General features: G+C 38.9%; 1 protein-coding gene across 1 annotated transcript in view; it reads right to left on the bottom strand.

Moving 5' to 3' along the window:
- Window positions 1-23,771, bottom strand: part of ccdc17 (coiled-coil domain containing 17) — a 68,966-nt gene that overhangs the window by 27,251 nt on the left and 17,944 nt on the right. The window contains exons 4-6 of the mRNA XM_069942365.1: window positions 16,226-16,355; window positions 12,123-12,276; window positions 2,842-2,958 (exon numbers count right to left, since the gene is read on the bottom strand). Of these exons, the coding sequence (XP_069798466.1) occupies window positions 2,842-2,958; window positions 12,123-12,276; window positions 16,226-16,355 (401 nt within the window). The remainder of the gene's footprint in view (window positions 1-2,841; window positions 2,959-12,122; window positions 12,277-16,225; window positions 16,356-23,771) is intronic.

Raw genomic sequence — 23,771 nt, 5'->3', positions numbered from 1 at the left:
TTTGGGGAAAATTGAGTAAATTTGATGATGACATGAAAATATGTGTGTCTGTAGACAGTGAAGAAGGTTACCTGGGTTTGCAATGGGATCTAGATCAGATGAGAAACTAAGTTTAGGAATAGTAGATGCAGTGAACTATGAGAAATGTGAGCAGTGCATTTGGGTAAATCAAACCAGTGTGGACTTGCTGTGTGAACGGCAGTGCCCTAAAAAGTGTTAAGGGGTAGAGGAAACAAGAAGGTGCAGGTACATAACTCTTTAAATATGACAGCACAGGTAAACAGAGTAGTGAAAAAACGTGTTTGGGACACGTGCCTTTATTGGTCAGGACATTGAATAGAAGTGTTATGATGTCATATTGATGAGAACACACTGGAAGATCGTGTGCTGTTTTGGTTGCCTAGCCGCAGAAAGGATATTATAAAGTTGGAAAGGGAACAGAAGAGGTTTACAAAGTTGATGCCAGGATTAGTTATCCAGTATTGTAAGATACAGAAAAAACTAGGACTGCTTTCCTTAGACCATAAGAAATTGAGTGGGGATCATACTGAGGCCCACAAAGACACGAGGAACATATATTGGGTGAATAGTGAGTCTTTTTCCTCGAGTAGGAGAATCTCAGATGAGACAGCAAAACTATAAAGTGAGAATGATGGTGGGATGAAGAGTTCTTCACTCAGAGGATGGTGGTCATATGGAATGAACTGCCAAACAAAGTTGTAGAAGCAGGCATGTTAGCCTTCTTTAAGAAAAATTTAGCTAATTACGTGGATGGGAGAGGATTGGATGGCATGGGCCTAATGCAGGTAAGTGGGACAAAAGCAGAAGAGCCCATTGTTCAGCATGGACAGGCTGGGTTTATTTCCATGCTCCAAGACTTGATGACAATGTTCCTTCCTACCACTCTTTATTCTCGTCAAACGCTGTGAGCAACAGATAACCTGCATGATTAATTTCTCACTTAGGCCATGCCCTATCAGACATTAATTACTGGATGTACCATCTTTATTATGTTTTCATCATTTTTATCTTGTGTTGCCTTCAAAGTTTTGGCTTTGAAAATCTATTGGCTCAGGTTTATCAGTCTAAACTGTTTTCTCCAGCCAGGAGGAGTTCTTGATATGGTACAGGACTAAACAATCCTTGGTTCTCGCTTTGTAATTTTTCAAAGGTGCAATTGGAATTTTTATTTATCCATTTAACTACTTGTGTCAAGGAGGTTAATTGCCTTGAAAGTAAGAGTGACCAGTCTTTCAACAGGACCCAGAGAGGTAAAAATTAATTTCAATGTTGTCCTCTGTTCTGCCACACTGTTTGAATGAATTTTCCCTGACATATAAACAGATGAGGGAAATGTTGATCAGGTGGTGAATTTGGAACCTGAACATCCAACACAGGATCAGGCCCCATGGCCCACAATGCCTGGGATGGCCATGATGCCATATTAAACTCATCCCATATGCCTTATCCCATATTCTCCGCAGGTTAAGCATGTGTCTTAATGTCTCTAAAAAGTCACTGTCATGTCGCTTTCACCACCTCCTCTGGCAGCACATTCAAGGCACCTACCCCTGTTTATGGAAAATAAAACTTGCCTCTCACACCTTTTTTAAAACTTGCCCTATTGACTTTAAAACTATGACCCCAACATTTGACATTTCCATCCTTGGAAAAAGATGCTGATGACTTGACCTTTCTATGACTTGTGTAATCTTATATACTTTGATAAGGTCTCTCCTCAACCTCCAACACTCCAGAGAAAACAATCTAAGTTTGTCCAACCATTCCTTGCAGCTGATGTTGTTTAATCCAGCTTGCCACACAGTGCCTCCCTCACCAACACTAACCACACCTGACTGTGTCTGGCCCATATGCCTCAACCAATTCCGTCCAATTTTTGTTTTTTTAAATGTTGCAATATCACCTGCCTCAACCGGCAGCCCATTCCATACACACACTACCCTCCGCAAAAAAAGTTACCCCTCAGGTTCCTGTGAAATCTGTTTCTCCCCACCTTAAACCTATACCCTCTGGATACCAATTCCCCTACTCTGGGCAAAACATGATTTGCACACCTCCATGAGATCATCCCTCATCCTCCTGCACTCCAAGAAATAAACCCTGAGCCTGCTCAAACTTTCCTTATAGATCAGGCACTTGAGTCCTGGAGAGAAGAGACCAACTCCTTACAGACAGTGCCAGATTCAAACCCAGGTCGCTGACACTTTAACAGTGTTGCACTAACCACTATGCTAACCGTCCTGCCCGTAATGCTTAATTCACTGGATTAAAGATAAAAACTGAAGTTAACAGAATGATGTTACAAACATATTAAAGGGTAAATAATTGAAAAGAACATACTGCCCCTTACAACATGTTAAGAAATTTGAGGCAGTCAAAAACCTTGTATGAGATAGCATGTTAAATCACAACTGAAGAAATGGTTGAAGTAGTAAAATCAGCGACTGAGTCAACAGACACATAAACCATCGAATTCTGAATAATACAGCTTCACAATAGAAAATTATGGACAATTTCACCAGTGAACATAAAACTTGACATCATCCAGGATTAGTGTAGCGCACCACGGTTAGCGCAACACTGCAATCAAGACCGGGGTTTGGATTCCACACTGCCTGTAAGGAGTTTGTATGTTCTCTCTGTGTCTGTGTGGGTTTCCCCTAGGGACTCCAGTTTCCTCCCACCCTTCAAAATGGACTGGGGTGCACATCAATTGGGCACAATTGGGTGGCACGGGTTTGTGAGCTGAAAGGGCCCTGTTACAGTTCTGTATGTCTAAATTTAAAATGTAAATAAATTTCAATAAATTTTTCTACTCACCTGATTTCAGTGCTTACACTCTCAGAGCTGGAAAATGACAATGCAAGAAGAGGCACTTTTTGTTCCCTTTTCTCCACAGAAGAGCTCTCAGCAATTTTGACTGGATTCTGTCTGGCACTAATGATAAGGACATAATTACAAATTAATAAATCACAGAATTTACAGAACAGACTTTTTCTTTGTCAAGTCGACAACAGCAGAATGACTTTCAAGTGAATCTATCACAAGGTGAGCACTTGGGGCAGAAATTCTTCCCTTTTATAAGTTTGACCTATGCATATCCTGATTCTTTCTGAAATTACCATGCTTATGGCTGTGGTATAGGATGATCTTAGCTGTTCTAACCCCATTTCTAAATGGAATTACAAACTACTTGAAAAATGTCAACCACAATCTGCAGAGAAACAGATGTCTTAGACAGCATGGAACAGGTCCTTCAGTCCGACTAGTTCGTGCCAAACAATTTGCCACTCGGGGCTAATCCTATATGCCTGAATTGGATCAAATCCTTCCGATCCATGTGTCAGTCCAAATATCTTTTGAACATTGTAACTGAATATACAGCGATAGATTCCTCCGGCAGCTCATTCATTCATACAACTCAGTGAAAGATTTGTCCCTCAGGACCCGTTTCAATCTCCTCTTAAACACATGCCTTCTCTTTCTAGCATATTCTACCCTTCACTTTTTACAAGCCCATCCAGATTTTGTATATCTCTATAAGGACACCGCTCAATCTCCGACACTCCAGAAATGAAGAACCTCCCCCTGTAATTCAAGTCCTCCATTCCCAGCAACAACTAGACGAATTTTCTCTACACTCCTTCCAATTTACTGACATCCTACTGCCAGGTGGGCAAGTAGAACTGCACACTGTACTCCAAGTGTGGACTCACCAACATGTTATCCAGACAAATCATGAATTCACAACTTATGTCATCAATACCTGCCCAATGAAGGCATGAGTGCCTAATGTCCCCTGCACCACCCTGTGCACTTAAGCTGCTGACTTCATGCCTGTAGTATTTCAGGTTAATTAAATATTGAATTACATGTTGAATATTTTGCAGTATTATCACTCATCTGGCTATCAGCGTGGTCAAGGATAAAACTTTCTCCTGAGTTGCAGTCAGAAGCATATCTGGCTCACTTGAAAAACCAAACAAAGCAATTAATGGACATGGTTCTATTTTGATCTTAAAAATCATTGATAATGTTTGAAAAAAGGTCTTTCCAAAATCTTTCTAAATTTGGGCACTCCACAAACATATGGATCAGTGAAGCTTCAAAAATTTTACACTTTTCACGTAGAGGATCAATATCTGCATAAAAACAAGATAATTTAAGTTTGGACTTGTTTTTATGAATCACCTAAAATTGTAATAACCAGTGTCTTGCACAAAAGGAAGAATCATTAATCAAGCTGAGAGTAGAGTACCAATCTTCATCTGAAAATGTTATGTTCAAATCTCGTTCCCAATCGTTCTTAATCCCAGCCATTGGGATCTTAAATCCAATAAAGCATTACAAATATAACATATCTTAATCCACCATGAAAATAAACGCAAGTTTTAGCCTTTACCACGCCGATAGCTAGACTCTTCACCTACTCATACACAGTGGTGGCATGATGTAATGTGCTATTTAAGCTTTGAGAAAATTAGATCCAATCTGTAAAGATGTGAGGCCCATTCATATAACTACTATGAATGGAAGAATTAAGAATTTTGAATGTTCCGGAGATTTTCTATCTGATATCTGGAGGTCGCTATCCGATCCACAGTTTCCTTTTCTTTCATAAGAGGGAGGGGTTTTAGATTTAGTTTTTAGGGTTTTTTTTTGTTTGTTTCTTTTTTTATTTTTATCAATTTTTATTTGGATCAATTTGGCAAATATGGGTTTAACATGATTATCATTGATCAATTCACTAATTTGTTTCTCATGTGGATCAAGGTACTGTCTAATGTAGCTCCACGCATTTTTTTTTTACTTGTATGTATATGAGATGGCTTGTTATCTGTTTTCCTTAAACTTTTATATGTTAAACTCATTAAAAATAATTTGAAGAGAATATTTTCTAATATTATCTGTTTTTACAGGCTGTCCCTGTGTTACAAATACTCAACTTGCAGACAGTTCTAAATAAAACCTCATAAAAATCTTTTTGATTATATTATTAGGAGGTGGATGAAGGAAATCCTTCACCTTCCAAATCACATCGGAAATGGTACTCAGTACAGAACTCCAAAATCTTAGCTACGTGTTTGGCAGAGGTAATCACCCTCAACATCGGAAAGAACAGATTTGTGGCAACCACTCTGAGCTACAATGAGGATAAAGCGATTCCCAATTATCTTATATATATTTGTTCCTATGACCAGCAGAATTAGCCTCCCCTCTTTTGCTCTCCATGATAGTAATTTTTATTTCTTAAAAGTCTTGTGTGCATTTGATGTACCAGTAATTCATTACAATATCATAGAGTACCAGATGGAGTGATTTTTTTGTGCATTTTACAAGTTAGAACATTGTGGTGGTACACCACTGGCCAACTGCAGGGGGCAACCTCTGTACCTGCAGAAGAGCATGGGGACAAGACAACATCTGGCCGGCTGTCAATCAGCTGACCTGAAGGGACCAAGCCCCACCTGGTCGGTTGTCAATCACCTGCCGGGATGTAAGCCAGAGCCAGCCCTTCAGAGCTTACAACAGCATTCCTCACAGCTGCTCTGTGGAAGTTTATGTCAAATAAAACCTGTTGAACAGACTTTATGTTTTGTGTGTTTGCTTCTTTTCGATAATGCATCACAATCATCGAACATTAAAGCATCATATCGGCCTTCGGCCCACAATATTGCACCATCCTATAAAAAGCTACTCAACAAACTAAACCCTACCTTACACCCTAACCCTCTATTTTTCTTGCATTCATGCGCTCATTCAAGACTTTTTTTAAATGCTCCTATTGTACCAGCCTCCACAACCACACATGGCAATATATTCCAGACACCCACTATTCTCTGTGTAAAAAAAAAACTCCCCTAAACATTCCTCCCTCTTTTTGTACAGATGTCCTCTGGTATTTGCTACCCTCACCCTAAGAAAAAGGTGCAGGCTATTCACTCAATTGATGACTCTCATAATCTTGTAGACGTCCATTAAGTCACTTCTCATCCTTCTCTATAAAAAGAAAAGCCTTTGCTCTGTTAATCTTGCTTCATAAGACATGTTCTCCAACCCAGGTAAATCACTACATCCACTGCATAGAAACATATCCTTCCTGTAATGAGGCAACCAGAACAGAACACAATATACCAAGTGTGGTGTAACCAGTTTTACAGAGCTGAAACATGACTTCACGACTCTTGAATTCAATCCTCCAACTAATGAGGCCAGCATACCATCAGCCTTCTTTCTTATCAACCTTCATAGCAACTTTGAAAGATCTGTGTATTTGGACCCCAATGTCCTGCTGTTCTTCCACACGATTAAGATCCTGAGATTAACTATATACTCTGCCTTCAAGATTAACCCTCCAAAAGAGTTATATGAATTGAACTCCATCTGCCACATTTCTGCCCAGCTCTGCATCCTGTCTATATCCTATGTAACCTACGACAACCTTTTTCAATATGCACAATACCTCTAACCTTTGTGTCATCTGCAAACTTATTGACCCATCCCTCGACTTCAATAAGTCATTTATAAAAATCACAAATAGCAGGCATTGCAGAACAGATCCCTGCAAAACTCCACTAGTCACTGACCTCCAAGCAGAATATGTTCCATTTCTGATGGTAGGTGAGATACAAACCAGAGGACATGGGTTGGAGTGAAGGAGGAAAAGCTGAAGGGAAATATTAGGGAAAACTTCTTCACACAGAGTTGTGGAATGAGCTGCAAACTGATGTGGTGAATGTGGGCTCAATTTTAACATTTAAGAAGAATTTGAACAGGAATATGGATTGGAGGGATATGGAGGGCTATAGTTGGGGTGCAGGTCAGTGGGACTAGGGAGAATAATGGTTCAGCACAGACTATAAGGGCCAAAGGGCCCATTTCTGTGCTATACTGTTCTATGATTCTATGACTACCCTTTGCTTTTGCAGGAAACCCAATTCTGAATCTACACAGCCAAGGTCCCATGGATTCCATGCCTCATGATTTTCGGAATGAGTCCACTATTGGGGACCTTGACAAATGCCTGACTACAATCCAGATACAGTACATTACATTATATCAATTGTTTTTATCAAAAAAACAGAATTAGGCTTGTGAAACAAGACCTAATCCCTCACAAAGCTGATCATCCCCAAGATTTCTCTCAATGTTCATAAATCATGTCACCAAAAATTCTCTCCAATAGTTTGCTCACCACTGATTGGTCTATAATTCCCAGATTCTCCCCATTACCTTTTGCAAACAAGGGGACCACATAAGCCATTCTCCAATCCTCTGATATCTCCCCTGTGGCCAGGGAGGACACAAAGATAATTGCCAAAGCCTCAGCAATCTCTTTCCTCACTTCCTTTTGTAACTTGAAATATATCTCATCTGTGGAAGAGATCGAATATCCTGGATGGTAAGTTGCTTCCCTGGCGCCATGGTCTGAGATATCTCAGATTGGGTTCATGGCATCTCAGGAGGGAGGGTGAGCAGCCAAGTGTCATGGTTCAAAGAGGGACCAATGACGTGGGTAGGAAGGGGGAGGAGGTCCTGTAAGGAAAATTCAGGGAGTTAGACGCTAGGTTGAAGGACAGGTCCTCCAGGGTTGTGATCTCAGGATTATTGCCCATGCCATGTCCTAGTGAAATTAGAAATAGGAGGATAAGGCAGCTCAATACGTGGCTAAAGACCTGGTGCAGGAAGGATGTCTTGAGGTTTCTAGATCATTAAGCTCTCTTCTAGAGAAGGTGGAACCTGTTTGGACGGGATGGTTTGCATCTGAACTAATATTTTTGCAGGAAGGTTTGCTAGTACTGCTCCAATGGGTTTAAAATAGATGGGAACCAGAGTGCCAGAGGAGAGGAGTGGAAGAGGGAAAAAGATGATGAGAAAATTGCATGCACTGTTAGAAATCAATGGATTGTACATGGTGGAAATTTTCTAAAGTGCATTTATTTCAATGCAAGGCAGATGAGCTTAGAGTGGATTGGCATGTGGAATTATGGCATTGTGGCTATCAGTGAAACTTGGTTGCAGGAGGGGCAGGACTGGCAGCTCGATGTTCCAGACTTCTGTTGCTTTGGATACAATAGAAAGGAGGGATGAAAGGAGAAGAACTGGCACTTCTCGTCAGGGAAAATATCACAGCTGTACTCAGGCAGGGCAGATCAGAGGGCTCATCTACTGAGGCTATATGGGTGGAGCTGAGCAATGGAAAAGGCATGACCAGGCTCATGGGTTGAATTATAGACTGATATGAATTGATGAGAATTTGAGGAGCATATCTGAAGAGAGAGAGCAGACAGTTGCAGGAAACAAGGATGTGATGGTAGGGGATTTTAATTTACCACATATTAACTGGAACTCCCATACTGCAAAAGGGCTGGATGGCTTGGAGTTTGTCAAATGTGTTCAGGAAAGTTTTCCAAATCAATAATGTAGAGGTACCAACTGGAGAGAGTGCATCATTGAATCTCCTATTGTGGAATGAAAAAGGACAGGTGACAGAAGTATGTCTAGGGGAACATTTTGGATCCAGTGATCATAATGGCATTATTTTCAAGTTAATTATGGGGAAGGATAGGTCTGGGCCTCAGGTTGAGGCTTATTTTGAGGAAATGAGAAAGGACCTAGAATGTATTGATTGGGATAAGTTGAATTCAGGCAAGAATGTGCGAGGTACGTGGAGATCCTTCAAATGTGAAATGCTGAGAGTGCAGAGTTTGTCTATTCCTTTCAAGATTAAAGGCAAGGTTAGAAGGCATAGGGAATCTTGGCTTTCGGGGGATATTGGGGATCTGGTTTGGAAGGTGTATAGCAGGTATAGGCAACAATGTGCAAATTAAGTATGTGAGGCATATAAAAAAATGCAAGAAAAATCTCAAGAAAAAAGACATGAGGTTGTTTTGGCAGACAATGTGAACATAATCCTAAGGCTTTCAACAGTTATACTTAAAAGCAAAAGGATAGTAAGGGGCAAAATTAATCCCTTTGAAGATCAGAGTAGATGGCTTTATATGGAGTCCAAAGAAATGGGAGAGATTTTAAATGACAATTTTTTCATCAGTATTCATTCAGGAAACAGGCATGGAGTCCTGGGAAGTAAGGAAAACAAGCAGTGAGGTCATGGAACCTATACAGATTAAAGAGGAGGAAGTGCTTGCTCTCTTAAAGCAAATAAATGTGGATAAATCCCCAGGGCCTAACAAGATATTCCATCAGATCTTGAGGAAGGCTGGTGTAGAAATTGCAGGGGCTCTGGCAGAAATATTTAAGATCTAAGCCACAGGTATGGTGCTGGAGGATTGGAGGGTACATTGCTTAAAGAAAATGCTCCAAATTATCCTGGAAATTGTAGGATGCTGAGCCTTTGTCAGTACAAGGTAAATTATTGGAAGGTATTCTAAGAGATCGGATAAACAGTTATTTGGAGAGCCAAAAACTGTTTCGGGATAGTCAACGTAACTTTGTGCATGGTAGGTCAAGTTTGACCAATCTTGTAGAGTTTATTTGAGGAACTTACCAGGAAAGTTGACAAAGGAAAGGATGTGGATGTTGTCTACATGGACTTTAGTAAGGCCTTTGACAAAGTTCTACATGGGAAGTTAGTCAGGAAGGTTCAGATGCTAGGTATTCATGGTGAAGTAGTGAACTGGTTTCCACAATGGCTGGACAGGAGAAGCCAGAAAGTAGTGGTGGATGATTGCTTCTCAGAAAGGAGGCCTGTAACCAGTGTTTTGCCTCAGGGATTGGTGCTGGGACTATTGTTATTTGTATTTATAATCAATGATCTGGATGATAATGTTGGTAAATTGGATCAGCAAGTTTTCAGATGGCACAAAGATTGCAGGTGTTATGGACAATGAAGAAGGTTTTCAAAGCTTTCAGATGGAACTGGACCAGCTGGAAAAATGTCCTGAAAAATGGCAGATGGAATTTAATGCAGACAAGTGGAAGGCGTTACATTTGGAAGGACAAACCAAGAAAGGATATTCACAGTAAATGGAAGGGCACTGAAAGTGGTGTCACAGGTGGATTGGGTTATAAAGAGAGCTTTTGGCATATTGGTCCTCATAAATCAAAGTATTGAATATAGGAACTGGAATGTTATGGTAAAGTTGTTAAAGACATTGGTGAGGCCAAATTTGGAATATTGTGTGCAGTTTTGGTCACCTAACTGCAAGAAAGATATCAATAAGATAGAATGAGTGCAGAGAAGATTTACTCAGATGTTGCCTGGACTTTAGGAACAGAGTTACAGGGAAAGGTTAAACAAGTAAGGACTTTATTCCCTGGAAGAGATTTGATAGAGGTATTTAAAATTATGAAGGAGATCGACAGAGTAATTATAGGTAGGCTTTTTCTACTGAGGATAGGTGAGATACAAACCAGCAGACATGGGTAAAGGGTGAAAGTGGAAAAGTTTAGGGGCAACATGAGGGGGAACTTCTTCACTGAAAGTGGAACAAGCCGCCAGCTGAGGTGATAAACGCAGGTTCAATTTTAAAATTTAAGAAGAATTTGGATAGGTACATAGATGGAAAAGGTATAGATGGCTATTGACAGGGTGCAGATCAGTGGAACTAGGCAAAAAATAGTTTGACATAGACTAGAAGGGCCAAAGGGGTCTGTTTCTGTGGTGTGGTGTTCTATAGAGATTACACATGGCTCATCTAAAAGCCACTGAATGAAATGTTCCTGAAAAAAATTCAGACAGTAATTACAATTAATGGTGTTTTAAATGGTGAATTAGGTCACATTATTAATCAAAGTCATCTGGTGGAGTGCAGTATTTGCACAAGGACGGGAATTTGTGATTACCCTGGACACAATAGGACATCGTGATTCGTAGGCTAATAAATTAATTTGCAAACATCAATTGTGCTTTTGATTTACAGGTATGAATATTAGTTAATTTGTTAGCAAACTGTCCAATATTATATTAAACATTTTATTAAAAGTTAAAATATTTTGCAGAAAATTAAGCCAGCAGATTTGGATCCTGAAGCAGAATCGCTTGATCAACAACAGGGCCTTCAATAGTGATGCAAAGGTTTGATTTGAGATCCAGCAAATGTCCGCCCCATGTCGTAACCTTTGCAAACTGCATTGAAGGTCATTTAATGGTTTCTAAATGTCTAAATGTCTCTGAAACAATTAAAGATTTTAAAAAATGAATTATTTGAAAATAATTTTAAAATAAATGCAATGACTTAAATTTTTTTGAAATGAACCTGCCTTGCACTTTGCTTTATATCCATTATCCTAAAATTCCTGATTAACCAGGTTATTAACCTTAACCATGTCTAACCTGGCACAAAGACAGTCAATTCTCAAAGTAAAAATCAGCAAGATGGATCTCTGCAATTTTGGAACAAATCAGATTTAGCATCCCAAATCTGTCATTAAGCTTTTGGTCTGCACACATAGAATTAACAATTTATTTCCATTACAAGAAAGATATAGACCAGTATTTTAGAAACATAGAAACATAGAAGATAGGAGCAGGAGTAGGTCATTCAACCCTTCGAGCCTGCTCCGCCATTCAACAAGATCATGGCTGATCTTAAAGTTCAGTACCCCGTCCCCGCCTTCTCTCCGTAACCTTTAATACCCTTATACTGAAGAAATATATCTAATTTCCTCTTAAATATATTTAATGAACCTGCCTCCACTGCCCTCTTTGGCAATAAATTCCACAGATTCACCACCCTCTGAGTAAAGAAATTCCTCCTCATCTCGGTCCTAAATGGTTTGCCTATTATCCTCAAACCATGGCCCCGGGTTCTGGATTTTCCCATCATTGGAAACATCCCATCTGCATCCATTCTGTCCAGTCCTGCCAGAATTTTATAGGTCTCTATGAGATCCCCTCTCAATCTTCTCAACTCCAGGGAGTACAATCTGATCACTTGCAACAAAAACAGCAAAACTATATGAAAAAATTGAAGCAATGAAGGTCAGAAGGAAAATTTACTAATTATATTAACAGAACAATATTGGCAAACTTGGAAGACTGCTGGAAATTTGGAGCAACACAAGATGCCGGAGGAACTCAACGGGAAGAACTGCTGTTGGGTTGTATTTATGCATTTCTAGTTTGTATTTGTACGCACGCTGTGTCCTTCTGAAGGAATTCAATCTGCTCTCGGAGAGCATCCAGTGCACGCTGATTCTTCTCCTCCTGAGTCTTGAGTTCCAGTAACATTTGTTCAACATGGATTGCAAAATACTCTTTCGATGAGATCTCTTCCAACCTGTGACAGATTTCTTAAAAGCAAACACACACACAAAATTACACCTCAAAAGTAAACAGTTGTAATGTTTATCATTGCACATTAAGGAGACAAGGCTGTGGCTAACAAAAGCAAAATGCAATACCCATTTCTTTCATGGCCTCTAAATAAGGCCTCATTCTTGAACTAATGCAACCATCGATAAGGTTCAATCATTGGGATCTTCATCTGGCAATAATAAAGGAAGGCCACATGGGGGGATCTCTGATCTTTCACACTGCTGGCATTTAAGTTTATTTGTCACATCATACTTGCTGCAGTGAGAAGAGTTCTTCCCTGAGCAGTAGAACAGGTCAACTCTAACAGTCATATATATTAGAAGAGGACAATTGCAGGGTACAAAATTACAATGAAAAATAAAGTAAATTTGAATAAGGTAGGCACTGCTCTGGGAATTAAGCCTGTTAGTGCATGATTTCACACTGTTGAGTCTTCTCCTTGATCAGAAGAGGGAGGAGAGTGTGTGTCAGGGGTGTGATTAGTCCTTCAGGACACTGGCTGCCTTTCCCAGGCAACAGACATAGATGGATTCCAAGTAGGGGAGGGAAGTTTGGATAATGTTCTGAGATACATTAATTGTTTTCTGTAAATTCTTTTCCTCATATGCCATGCTATAGTGCATCTGGCAAGAAAACTTACTACATCTTCGAAGTAGAGGTGCTGTTGTACTTTTTTGACTGTCTCTTCAATGTGGATGGTCCAGGTCATGTCACTGGAAATGCTTACTCCAAAGGACTTGAAGCTCTATTCTTTCCATTTTAGCACCATGGACATGGATGGGAGGTAGTGTCTGATCCCACTCCTGAAATCAATGATTATCTCTTCTGTCTTATTGGTATTGACAGAGATTGGTCTTGGCACCATACCACGAGATGTTCACTCTCCTTTCTGTATCACATTTCATCATTATTTGATAGCCAGCCTCTGACTGTGGCATTGAAGGTGAATTTGAAGATGGAACAGTATTTAGCTGTGCATTGGTGCAGGAGATTACAGATGGGGGCTGAGTTCCCATCATTATAGATTGCCAGTACTGAAATTTTATTGATTAAAGAAGGAATTTTTGCTGTTTCCACTGGGCCACTTTTTAACTGGGACACAGACTGCTTTCCCACTGACCACAAGTCATCCCCAGAGATAGGAGAGTCTACCTTCAACAGTAGCCAAGGAATGCAATGTCCTTTTTCCACTGGTTTAATCCTGGTTTAATGAAATGAAGACGCTGTTTACATCCGGTACCGCACGGATGGCAGTCTCTTCAATCTGAGGCACCTGCAAGCTCACACCAAGACACAAGAGAAACTTGTCCGTGAACTACTCTTTGCAGACGATGCCGCTTTAGTTGCCCATTCAGAGCCAGCTCTTCAGCGCTTGACGTCCTGCTTTGCGGAAACTGCCAAAATGTTTGGCCTGGAAGTCAGCCTGAAGAAAACTGAGGTCCTCCATCAGCCAGCTCCCCACCATGATTACCAGCCCCCCCACATCTCCATCGGGCACACAAAACTCAAAACGGTCAACCAGTTTACCTATCTCGGCTGCACCATTTCATCAGATGCAAGGATCGACAATGAGATAGACAACAGACTCGCCAAGGCAAATAGCGCCTTTGGAAGACTACACAAAAGAGTCTGGAAAAACAACCAACTGAAAAACCTCACAAAGATTAGCGTATACAGAGCCGTTGTCATACCCACACTCCTGTTCGGCTCCGAATCATGGGTCCTCTACCGGCACCACCTACGGCTCCTAGAACGCTTCCACCAGCGTTGTCTCCGCTCCATCCTCAACATCCATTGGAGCGCTTACATCCCTAACGTCGAAGTACTCGAGATGGCAGAGGTCGACAGCATCGAGTCCACGCTGCTGAAGATCCAGCTGCGCTGGATGGGTCACGTCTCCAGAATGGAGGACCATCGCCTTCCCAAGATCGTGTTATATGGCGAGCTCTCCACTGGCCACCGTGACAGAGGTGCACCAAAGAAAAGGTACAAGGACTGCCTAAAGAAATCTCTTGGTGCCTGCCACATTGACCACCGCCAGTGGGCTGATAACGCCTCAAACCGTGCATCTTGGCGCCTCACAGTTTGGCGGGCAGCAACCTCCTTTGAAGAAGACCGCAGAGCCCACCTCACTGACAAAAGGCAAAGGAGGAAAAACCCAACACCCAACCCCAACCAACCAATTTTCCCCTGCAACCGCTGCAATCGTGTCTGCCTGTCCCGCATCGGACTTGTCAGCCACAAACGAGCCTGCAGCTGACGTGGACTTTTTTACACCCTCACTAAATCTTCGTCCACGAAGCCAAGCCAAAGAATCAGCATACCAGCTTCAGCTGACATCAGGGATATAAGTGATCCCTGGTGTGATTTTACGCCATTTGACGCAAACGTGCTGACTGTTTCCTTTTTTCCACTGGACCTTTAACCAGTAAATTGGCCATCAATTCTTGGGACAAGGTTCCAGTGGAAAAGGGTCTTAAGATTGGAGGTGTTGTGGACAGTGAGGAAGGCTTTCAAAGCTTGCAGATGGATCTAGACCAACTGGAAAAATGGGCCAGAAAATTGCAGATGGAATTTAATGCAGGCAAGTGTGAGATGTTGCATTTTGGAAGGACAAACCAAAGTAGGATATACACAGTCAATGGTTGGGCTCTGAAGAGTGCGGAGGAACAAAGGAATCTGGGAATACTGATAATTAATTCCCTGAAAATGGTGTCACAGGTTGACAGGGTTGTAAAGAAAGCTTTTGGCAATTTCTTTACGCAAAGGGTGGTAGGGATGTGGAATGAGCTTCCGGAAGACGTGGTCGAGGCGGAATCATTGGTTACATTTAAGGAAAGACTGGATAGTTACATGGAGAGGAGGGGACTGGAGGGGTATGGACCAGGTGCTGGTCAGTGGGACTAGGAAGGTGGGAATTTGTTACGGCATGGACTAGTAGGGCCGAACTGGCCTGTTCTGTGCTGTAAGTGGTTATATGGTTATATCTTGGCCTTCATAAATCTAAATATTGAGTACAGGTGATGGAATGTTATGGTGAGGTTGTACAAGACATGGTAAGGCCACATTTGGAATATTCTGTCCAGTTCTGGACACCAAACTAAAAGAAGAATATCAGTAAAATTGGAAGAATGCAGAGAAGATTTATTAGGATGTTGCTAGGTCTTCAGGAGTTGAGTTACAGGGAAAGATTAAACAAGTTAGGAGTTTATTCCTTGGAGCGTAGAAGATTGAGGGGAGATTTGATAGAGGTTTACAAAATTATGAGGGCTATAGACAGAGTAAATGTGAGTAGGCTCCTTCCACTTAGATTAGGAGAGATAAATACAAGAAAACATGGCTTTAGGGAGAAAGAGGAAAGGTTTTGGGGAACAATAGGGGAACTTCTTTACTCAGAAAATGGTGGGAGTGTATAACAAGCTGCCATCTGACATGGTAAATGTAGGGTCACCTTAACTTCTAACAATAAATTGGATAGATACATGGATGGGAGAGGTCTGGAGGGTTATGGAATGGGTGAAGGTCAGTGGGACTAGCGGAGTGATGTTTTGGCACAGACGAGAAGGGCTAAATGGCTTGTTTTCTGTGCTACAGTGATCTATGGTAGCTAAAGGAATGAATATTTAAGTGCATAGGATGTTTATTTTTAATACTTCAATGTTGTTCATGTTACATAGTATTCCATTACACTCTTGTAGATGGTGAGAAATATTTCTAAAGTCAGAATTGACTTATTCATCAATATTAATTAGGGCTGTTAACAAAAGATAACAAATTATCACTCAGAATGAGATACTAATACTTTTAAGTGAGAATGATAATCAGACTCCACTTTTGTGAAAAGTAATTGCCATACAAAGAAGATGCTGCAACTGAGAGCAAGGTTCATTTCAGCCCAGGTCGAAGGCAAGTTTTGTTTCTTACCATCTCTTTGCTCCTCCAATTCTCTGTTACGAGCTTGAATATCTGCTAGATATTGGCCATGCAGTACTGCTATTTCTTGTACACGTTCCTGATGCTCCTGGTCCCTGTGGATTCTGGGGCTCACTTCATGCTGTTCAATATTCAGATATCAAATATTTTAAAGAGTTCTTTGGGGATGAGCTTTCACAAATCATTGAGGTAATTTTTTTCTTATATTCATACCAACAATTTATTGCAATTTTTAAAAAATTTCAATAATATGAACATTATACATCCATCAGATTAATTTACAAATACTATGCAAACAAAGCAAGTTCTCAAGATGTAAAACTTATGATGAATCCAAGGATTATATCCTTGCTGAGAACCACATTGATCAATGCAACTTCAATTAATTCAAGGTTTCATGATAGAAGTTTTTAAATAAAACTGAGAGTATATAGGCTAAAAGTTTTCTTGAGAGATCAAATAATTGGATACACCAAAAGGTATTTGGAAAGAATATATGAGGGAGGCTAATGAATTGGAACAAGAGATAACCCAATTGGAAAAGTACAACCAGAAGTCAGGCTCAGAGGAAAGTATAGAGCAGTAGTTCTCACTCTTTTTCTTTCCACTCACATACCACTTTAAGTATTCCCTATGCCATCGGTGCTCTGTGATTAGTAAGGGATTGTTTAAGGTAGAAGAAAAAAGGTTGATAACTACTGGTTAGAATATTAACCAACAAAATGCTCAAGTACAACACAATGCAAATGCATAAAATAGAAAAAGCAATATTGAGATCTAAACAAAGTAATATGAGCTGGGGGAGAGAGCCCATAAAGTCCTGTCTTGGCAGTTGAGGGTGGAAGAAACCTTGAGAACAATTAATGCAATTCAAAATGGGGCAGGCAAGATTTCATATAAGCCACAAGTTTTATATGGAACTGTGTAAAATTGAATCCATGGTAACTTTGGAAAAAAATAGATGAATTCTTGTCTAAATTGGAATTGCCAAATGGACCCAAGGGAACAGGAAGGATTTGATATTCCCTTTTTGGAGGAAGAAATAGAAATAGAAAAAGCACTGAGCTCGCTACAAGCTAATGAATCTCCAGGGGAGGATGGGCTCCCTCCTGAATTTTACAGAGAATTTATGCATCTTTTGATGCCCCTTCTCATGGAGGTGGTGGACCAGATGGCTGAGACCCATACTCTCCTGGAGTCTTTCTCTTTTTTTTTAAATTTTTTTAAATTTTTTATTTTTCACACCATATATCACGTTAGCCATGATATACACTTTTTCTTTTTCACACATATATAGTGACTTTTTCTCCCCCCCCTCCCTCCTCCCAAGCCACCCCCCCCACCCCCCCCCTCTCATCCATTTTAGGTATACAATCTAGGTTGCATTAAGCCAGTCAGACAATGTTGTCATTCAACAAAAATACACCAGAAATTCTACTGAGTCCATTCTTTTCTTTTCTTCTCCTTCCATCAACTTAGGTAATGTTTGTTCCCGGTAGGTTTTCGCTATTGTATTTAATGTAAGGCTCCCATACTTGTTCGAATATTTCAATATTATTTCTTAAACTATATGTTATTTTTTCTAATGGAATACATTTATTCATTTCTATATACCATTGTTGTATTTTCAAATTATCTTCCAATTTCCAGGTTGACATAATACATTTTTTTGCTACGGCTAGGGCTATCTTAACAAATCTTTTTTGTGCATCTTCCAAGTCAATTCCAAATTCTTTATTTTTTATGTTACTTAGGAGAAAGATCTCTGGATTCTTTGGTATATTGTTTTCTGTTATTTTATTTAATATCTGATTGAGATCATCCCAAAACTTTTCTACTCTCTCACATGTCCAGATTGCATGAATTGTTGTTCCCATTTCTTTTTTACATCGAAAACATCTATCAGATACTGTTGGGTCCCATTTATTTAACTTTTGCGGTGTAATGTATAGTCTGTGTAACCAATTATATTGTATCATACGCAGCCTCGTATTTATTGTATTTCTCATCGTTCCAGAACATAATTTCTCCCATGTTTCCTTTTTTATCTTTATATTTAAATCTTGTTCCCATTTTTGTTTAGTTTTACCATTTGTTTCCTCATTCTCCTTTTCTTGCAGTTTAATATACATATTTGTTATAAATCTTTTGATTAACATTGTATCTGTAATCACATATTCAAGGTTACTTCCCTCTGGTAAACTCAAATTGCTTCCTAATTTATCTTTCAAGTAGGATCTCAGTTGGTAATATGCCAGCGCTGTATCTCCAGTTATATTGTACTTATCTCTCATTTGTTCAAAGGATAAGAATCTACTTCCTGAAAAACAATTTTCTATTCTTTTAATCCCATTTTTTTCCCATTTTCTAAAGGATAGGTTGTCTATTGTAAAAGGGAGTAGCTTATTTTGCATCAATATTAGTTTTGGTAATTGATAATTTGTTTTATTTCTTTCTACATGAATCTTCTTCCATATATTGAGGAGATAGTGTAATACTGGAGAAGTTCTATGTTGTACCAATTTTTCGTCCCATTTATATAATATGTGTTCAGGTATCTTTTCCCCTATTTTATCTAATTCTAATCTCGTCCAGTCTGGTTTTTCCCTTGTTTGATAAAAATCTGATAGGTACCTTAATTGTGCGGCTCTATAATAATTTTTGAAGTTTGGCAATTGTAAGCCTCCTTGTTTATACCATTCTGTTAATTTATCTAGTGCTATCCTCGGTTTCCCCCCTCTCCATAAAAATTTCCTTATTATTTTCTTTAACTCTTTGAAGAATTTTTCTGTTAGTTGTATTGGCAATGCCTGAAATAAGTATAAGTATCCTTGGAAAAATGTTCATTTTAATACAGTTTATCCTTCCTATCAGTGTTAGTGGTAGCTCTTTCCAATGCTCTAAATCGTCCTGTAATTTTTTCATTGGTGGATTGTAATTGAGTTTATATAATTGGCCTAGATTTTTGTTTATTTGTACACCTAGGTATCTTATTGCCTGCATTTGCCATCTGAATGGGGATTCCTTCTTAAATTTTGAGAAATCCGCGTTATTCATAGGCATTGCTTCACTTTTATTTACGTTTATCTGGTATCCCGACACTTCTCCATATTCCTTCAATTTCTTATATAGTTCTTTTATTGATAGTTCTGGTTCTGTTAAGTACACTATCACATCATCCGCAAATAGACTGATTTTATATTCCCTGTCCTTTATTTTTATTCCTTTTATATTATTATCTATTCTTATCGATTCTGCTAGTGGTTCTATAGCTAGCGCAAACAATAATGGTGATAGTGGGCATCCCTGCCGCGTTGACCTGCTTAAGTTAAATTGCTTTGATACATGTCCATTTACTGTCACTTTTGCTAACGGTCCCTTATATAATGCTTTAATCCAATTAATATATTTCTCCGGTAAACTGAATTTTTGCAATACTTTGAACAAATAATTCCATTCTACTCTGTCGAAGGCCTTCTCTGCATCTAAAGCAACTGCTACTGCAGGTGCTTTATTTCCTTCTACTGCATGAATTAAGTTAATAAATTTACAAATATTGTCTGTTGTGCGTCTTTTTTGATAAATCCAGTTTGGTCTAAATTTACCATTTTCGGTACCTGTTCTGCTAATCTGTTTGCTAATAGTTTAGCTATTATCTTATAATCTGTGTTTAGCAAAGATATTGGTCTATATGACGCTGGTGAGAGTGGATCTTTCCCTTGTTTTAGTATCACTGTAATTATTGCTGTTTTACATGAATCTGATAAGTTTTGTGTCTCATCAATCTGGTTGATTACATCCAGGAGGGGCGGTATTAATAGATCTTTAAATGTTTTGTAGAATTCTATTGGGAGTCCATCCTCTCCTGGTGTCTTATTATTTGGTAATTTTTTTATTATCTCTTGTATTTCTACTGTTCCAAATGGTTCTGTTAATTTATTTTGTTCCTCTATTTGTAGTTTTGGTAGTTCAATTTTAGTCAAAAATTCATCTATTTTCCCTTCTTTCCCTTCGTTTTCAGTTCGGTATAATTGTTCATAGAATTCTCTGAAGTTTTCCTTCATTTCTTTTGGATTATATGTAATTTGTTTGTCTTTTTTCCTTGTTGCCAATACCATTTTCTTAGTTTGCTCTGTCTTAAGCTGCCATGCTAAGATTTTGTGTGTTTTTTCACCTAGTTCATAATATTTCTCTTTTGTCTTCATTATATTCTTCTCCACCTTATATGTTTGTAATGTTTCATATTTTATTTTTTTATCCGCCAATTCTCTTCTTTTGGTTGTATCTTCCGTTATTCCTAATTTTTTTTCTATGTTTACTATTTCCCTTTCCAACTGCTCTGTTTCCTGATTATAGTCCTTCTTCATCTTGATTGCATAACTTATTATTTGCCCTCTAATGAATGCTTTCATTGCGTACCATAGTATAAACTTATCTTCCATTGATTCCGTATTTACTTCAAAGTACATTTTTAATTGTTTTTCAATAAATTCTCTAAAATCCTGTCTTTTAAGTAGCATGGGGTTTAATCTCCATCTATACATTCTTGGAGGGATGTCCTCTAGCTTTACTGTCAGTATTAAGGGTGAATGGTCCGATAGCATTCTCGCTTTATATTCTGTTTTTCTTACTCTATCCTGCATACTAGCTGATAACAAAAATAGGTCTATTCTTGAGTATGTTTTATGTCTAGTCGAGTAGAATGAGTATTCCTTTTCTTTTGGGTTTTGTTTCCTCCATATGTCCACAAGTTTCATTTCTTGCATTGATTTAATTATAAATTTGGTTACTTTGTTCTTCCTGTTAATTTTTTTCCCCGTTTTATCCATATTTGGATCCAAATTCAGATTGAAATCCCCTCCTATTAGTATGTTCCCTTGCGTATTAGCTACCTTCAAAAAGATATCTTGCATAAACTTTTGATCTTCTTCGTTAGGTGAATATATATTAAGTAGATTCCAAAGCTCCGAATATATCTGACATTTTATCACAACATATCTCCCTGCTGGATCTATTATTTCCTCTTCTATTTTAAATGGCACATTTTTGCTAATTAATATAGCCACTCCTCTTGCTTTTGAATTATACAATGCTGCTGTTACATGTCCTACCCAATCTCTCTTTAATTTCTTGTGCTCCAATTCAGTTAAGTGTGTTTCTTGGACAAATGCTATATCTATTTTTTCCTTTTTCAGCAAATTTAGTAGTTTCTTCCTTTTAATTTGGTTATGTATTCCATTAATATTTAAAGTCATATAGTTCAGCGTAGCCATTTTATATTTTGTTTATCTTCTCTTTCCGTTTTTCCATCATTACCTTTCCTCCTTTTCCATTTCTGTTTTCTTATTTTCAACTCTTTACAAGACAACATTCCTACAACATCCAACATTTTCCTTATTCTCCTATTTCTATCTTCTTTATCCCCAATCTCCCCTTCCCCTCCTGAGTTGTCCTTTATCCCTTGTCGGACAGCCACATCTCCCCTCTCCATTTGGATTTGCGAATCCACTCGCAAGCGTCAACTGATTTTGCAGTGACCGCTCTTTTCCCCCACCCAGCCCCCCCAGAAAAGATTTCACTTTTCATATGTCACAAAGGTCACTCTTTTAATTCCCTCCTTATTCTCTCTATTCCATTACCTTCCCTTATTAATTCTTGTCTATACTATCTATATTTTCCTCTAATTACAGATACTTTCACGTATGCACATTGTCTCTATTCACTCTTATACCTCTTTACCCGCATACATATCAATCGTGGTCATTTTTACCCTCATTACCCGTCTTCATCCCTCAGTCTATTTTTGTCTTTACCCACATACATATCAATCGTGATCATTTTTACTCTCATTACCCGTCTACATCCCTCAGTCTATTTTTGTAATTGTTCTGCAAATTTTCGTGCTTCTTCTGGATCCGAGAACAGTCTGTTTTGTTGTCCTGGAATAAATATTTTCAATACCGCAGGATGCTTCAGTATAAATTTATACCCTTTCTTCCAGAAAATCGCCTTTGCTGTATTGAACTCTTTTCTCTTCTTTAGGAGTTCAAAACTTATATCTGGATAAATGAAGATTTTTTGCCCTTTATACTCCAGTGGTTTGTTGCCCTCTCTTACTTTTTCCATTGTCTTCTCCAGTACCTTTTCTCTTGTAGTATATCTTAGGAATTTTACTACAATAGATCTTGGTTTTTGTTGTGGTTGTGGTTTAGAGGCCAATGCTCTATGTGTCCTGGAGTCTTTCTCACCGGTAATAATTACAATGATTCCCAAGAAGATAAGGGATCATTTTAAGCCATCTTCTTATAGGTCTATCTCTCTTTTGAATATAGACTATAAGATAGTAGCCAAAGCACTGGCAAATAGATTGGCTTGATATTTGTCAAAACAAACCCAGATCAGGTTGGGTTTGTACAGAAAAGGCAATTGGCAGACATTATAAGTAGACTAATTAATAACTCTGGCGCAGTCAAGGGAAAACTCAAGCGCAGCTGTGGCTCTGGATGCAGACAAGGCCTTTAACAGACTGGAGTGGGATTTCTCGATTAAAGTGCTGGATAAGTTTGGGTTGGGCAGTCAGTCATAAATTGGGTCAAGATGCTGTATCATAAACCCAGGGACAAAATTGTTACCAATTTACAAACATCTCCAGCCTTCACACTAACCAGGTATAGTAGACAAGGTTGTCTGCTGTCCCCAGCTCTATTCATGTTGGCTATTTAACCGCTGGCATTAAGGGATTTAGAACGGGTATTAAGGGATTTAGAATGGGTCATGAAGAACAGAAAATTAATATATTTGCTGATGAAGTGTTAATACACTTGAAGGAACCAGCAGAATGATTGGCCAAGTTGTAAACCACACTGGAAGATTATGGTAAAATCTCAGTATACAAAATCAATTACGATAAGAGCAAAATAATGCCATGAACAAAAGGGGACTATAAAGAATATCAGTGGGAAAGTAAGTTCAAGTGGCCAAAAAAGGGGATGATGTATCTGGAGATCAGGGTTGACAATATCTTACAGAATTTATATAAACTGAATTATCTCCTTCTTCCTGGAAGGATTGAGGAGGACCTGCGCAGGTGGTTGAACGTTGATGGGCAGGGTTAACTGTATTAAAATGAACATGATCCCAAGGCTGCAATACCTCTTCCAATCTTTGCTCATGTCATTGACCCAGTTTTAAAAAAAAACACTCATTAGACATGTTAGGCAATTTCTTTGGAGGGGCAAGGTTGCTAGAGTCTCCATGGAGAAATTAACTTGGAACTATAGTCTGGGAGGAATGAAGCTCCCAAACTTAAAAAAAAACTACTGGGCAGCTCAGTCAAGGTTTATCGCCTCACTCTTTGAGGGAGATGGTATACCTTCCTGGGAAAAAAATTGGTCTGCTCACAGTAGGAGAGAAGATGGTGGAGAGCTTATATATAAATGGGACACTAAATTAGTATTGGGGAAAACAAACAGTCCCATATTATAACACATAATTAAAATATGACAAAAGATAAACCAGATCATTGGGCTAAAAGTGG

This window comes from Narcine bancroftii, chromosome 5 (genome assembly GCF_036971445.1).
Source record: "Narcine bancroftii isolate sNarBan1 chromosome 5, sNarBan1.hap1, whole genome shotgun sequence".
Classification (NCBI taxonomy): domain Eukaryota; kingdom Metazoa; phylum Chordata; class Chondrichthyes; order Torpediniformes; family Narcinidae; genus Narcine; species Narcine bancroftii.
The sequence above is the reverse complement of the archived record's forward strand: the minus strand, read 5'-3'. Positions and strand labels throughout refer to the sequence as shown.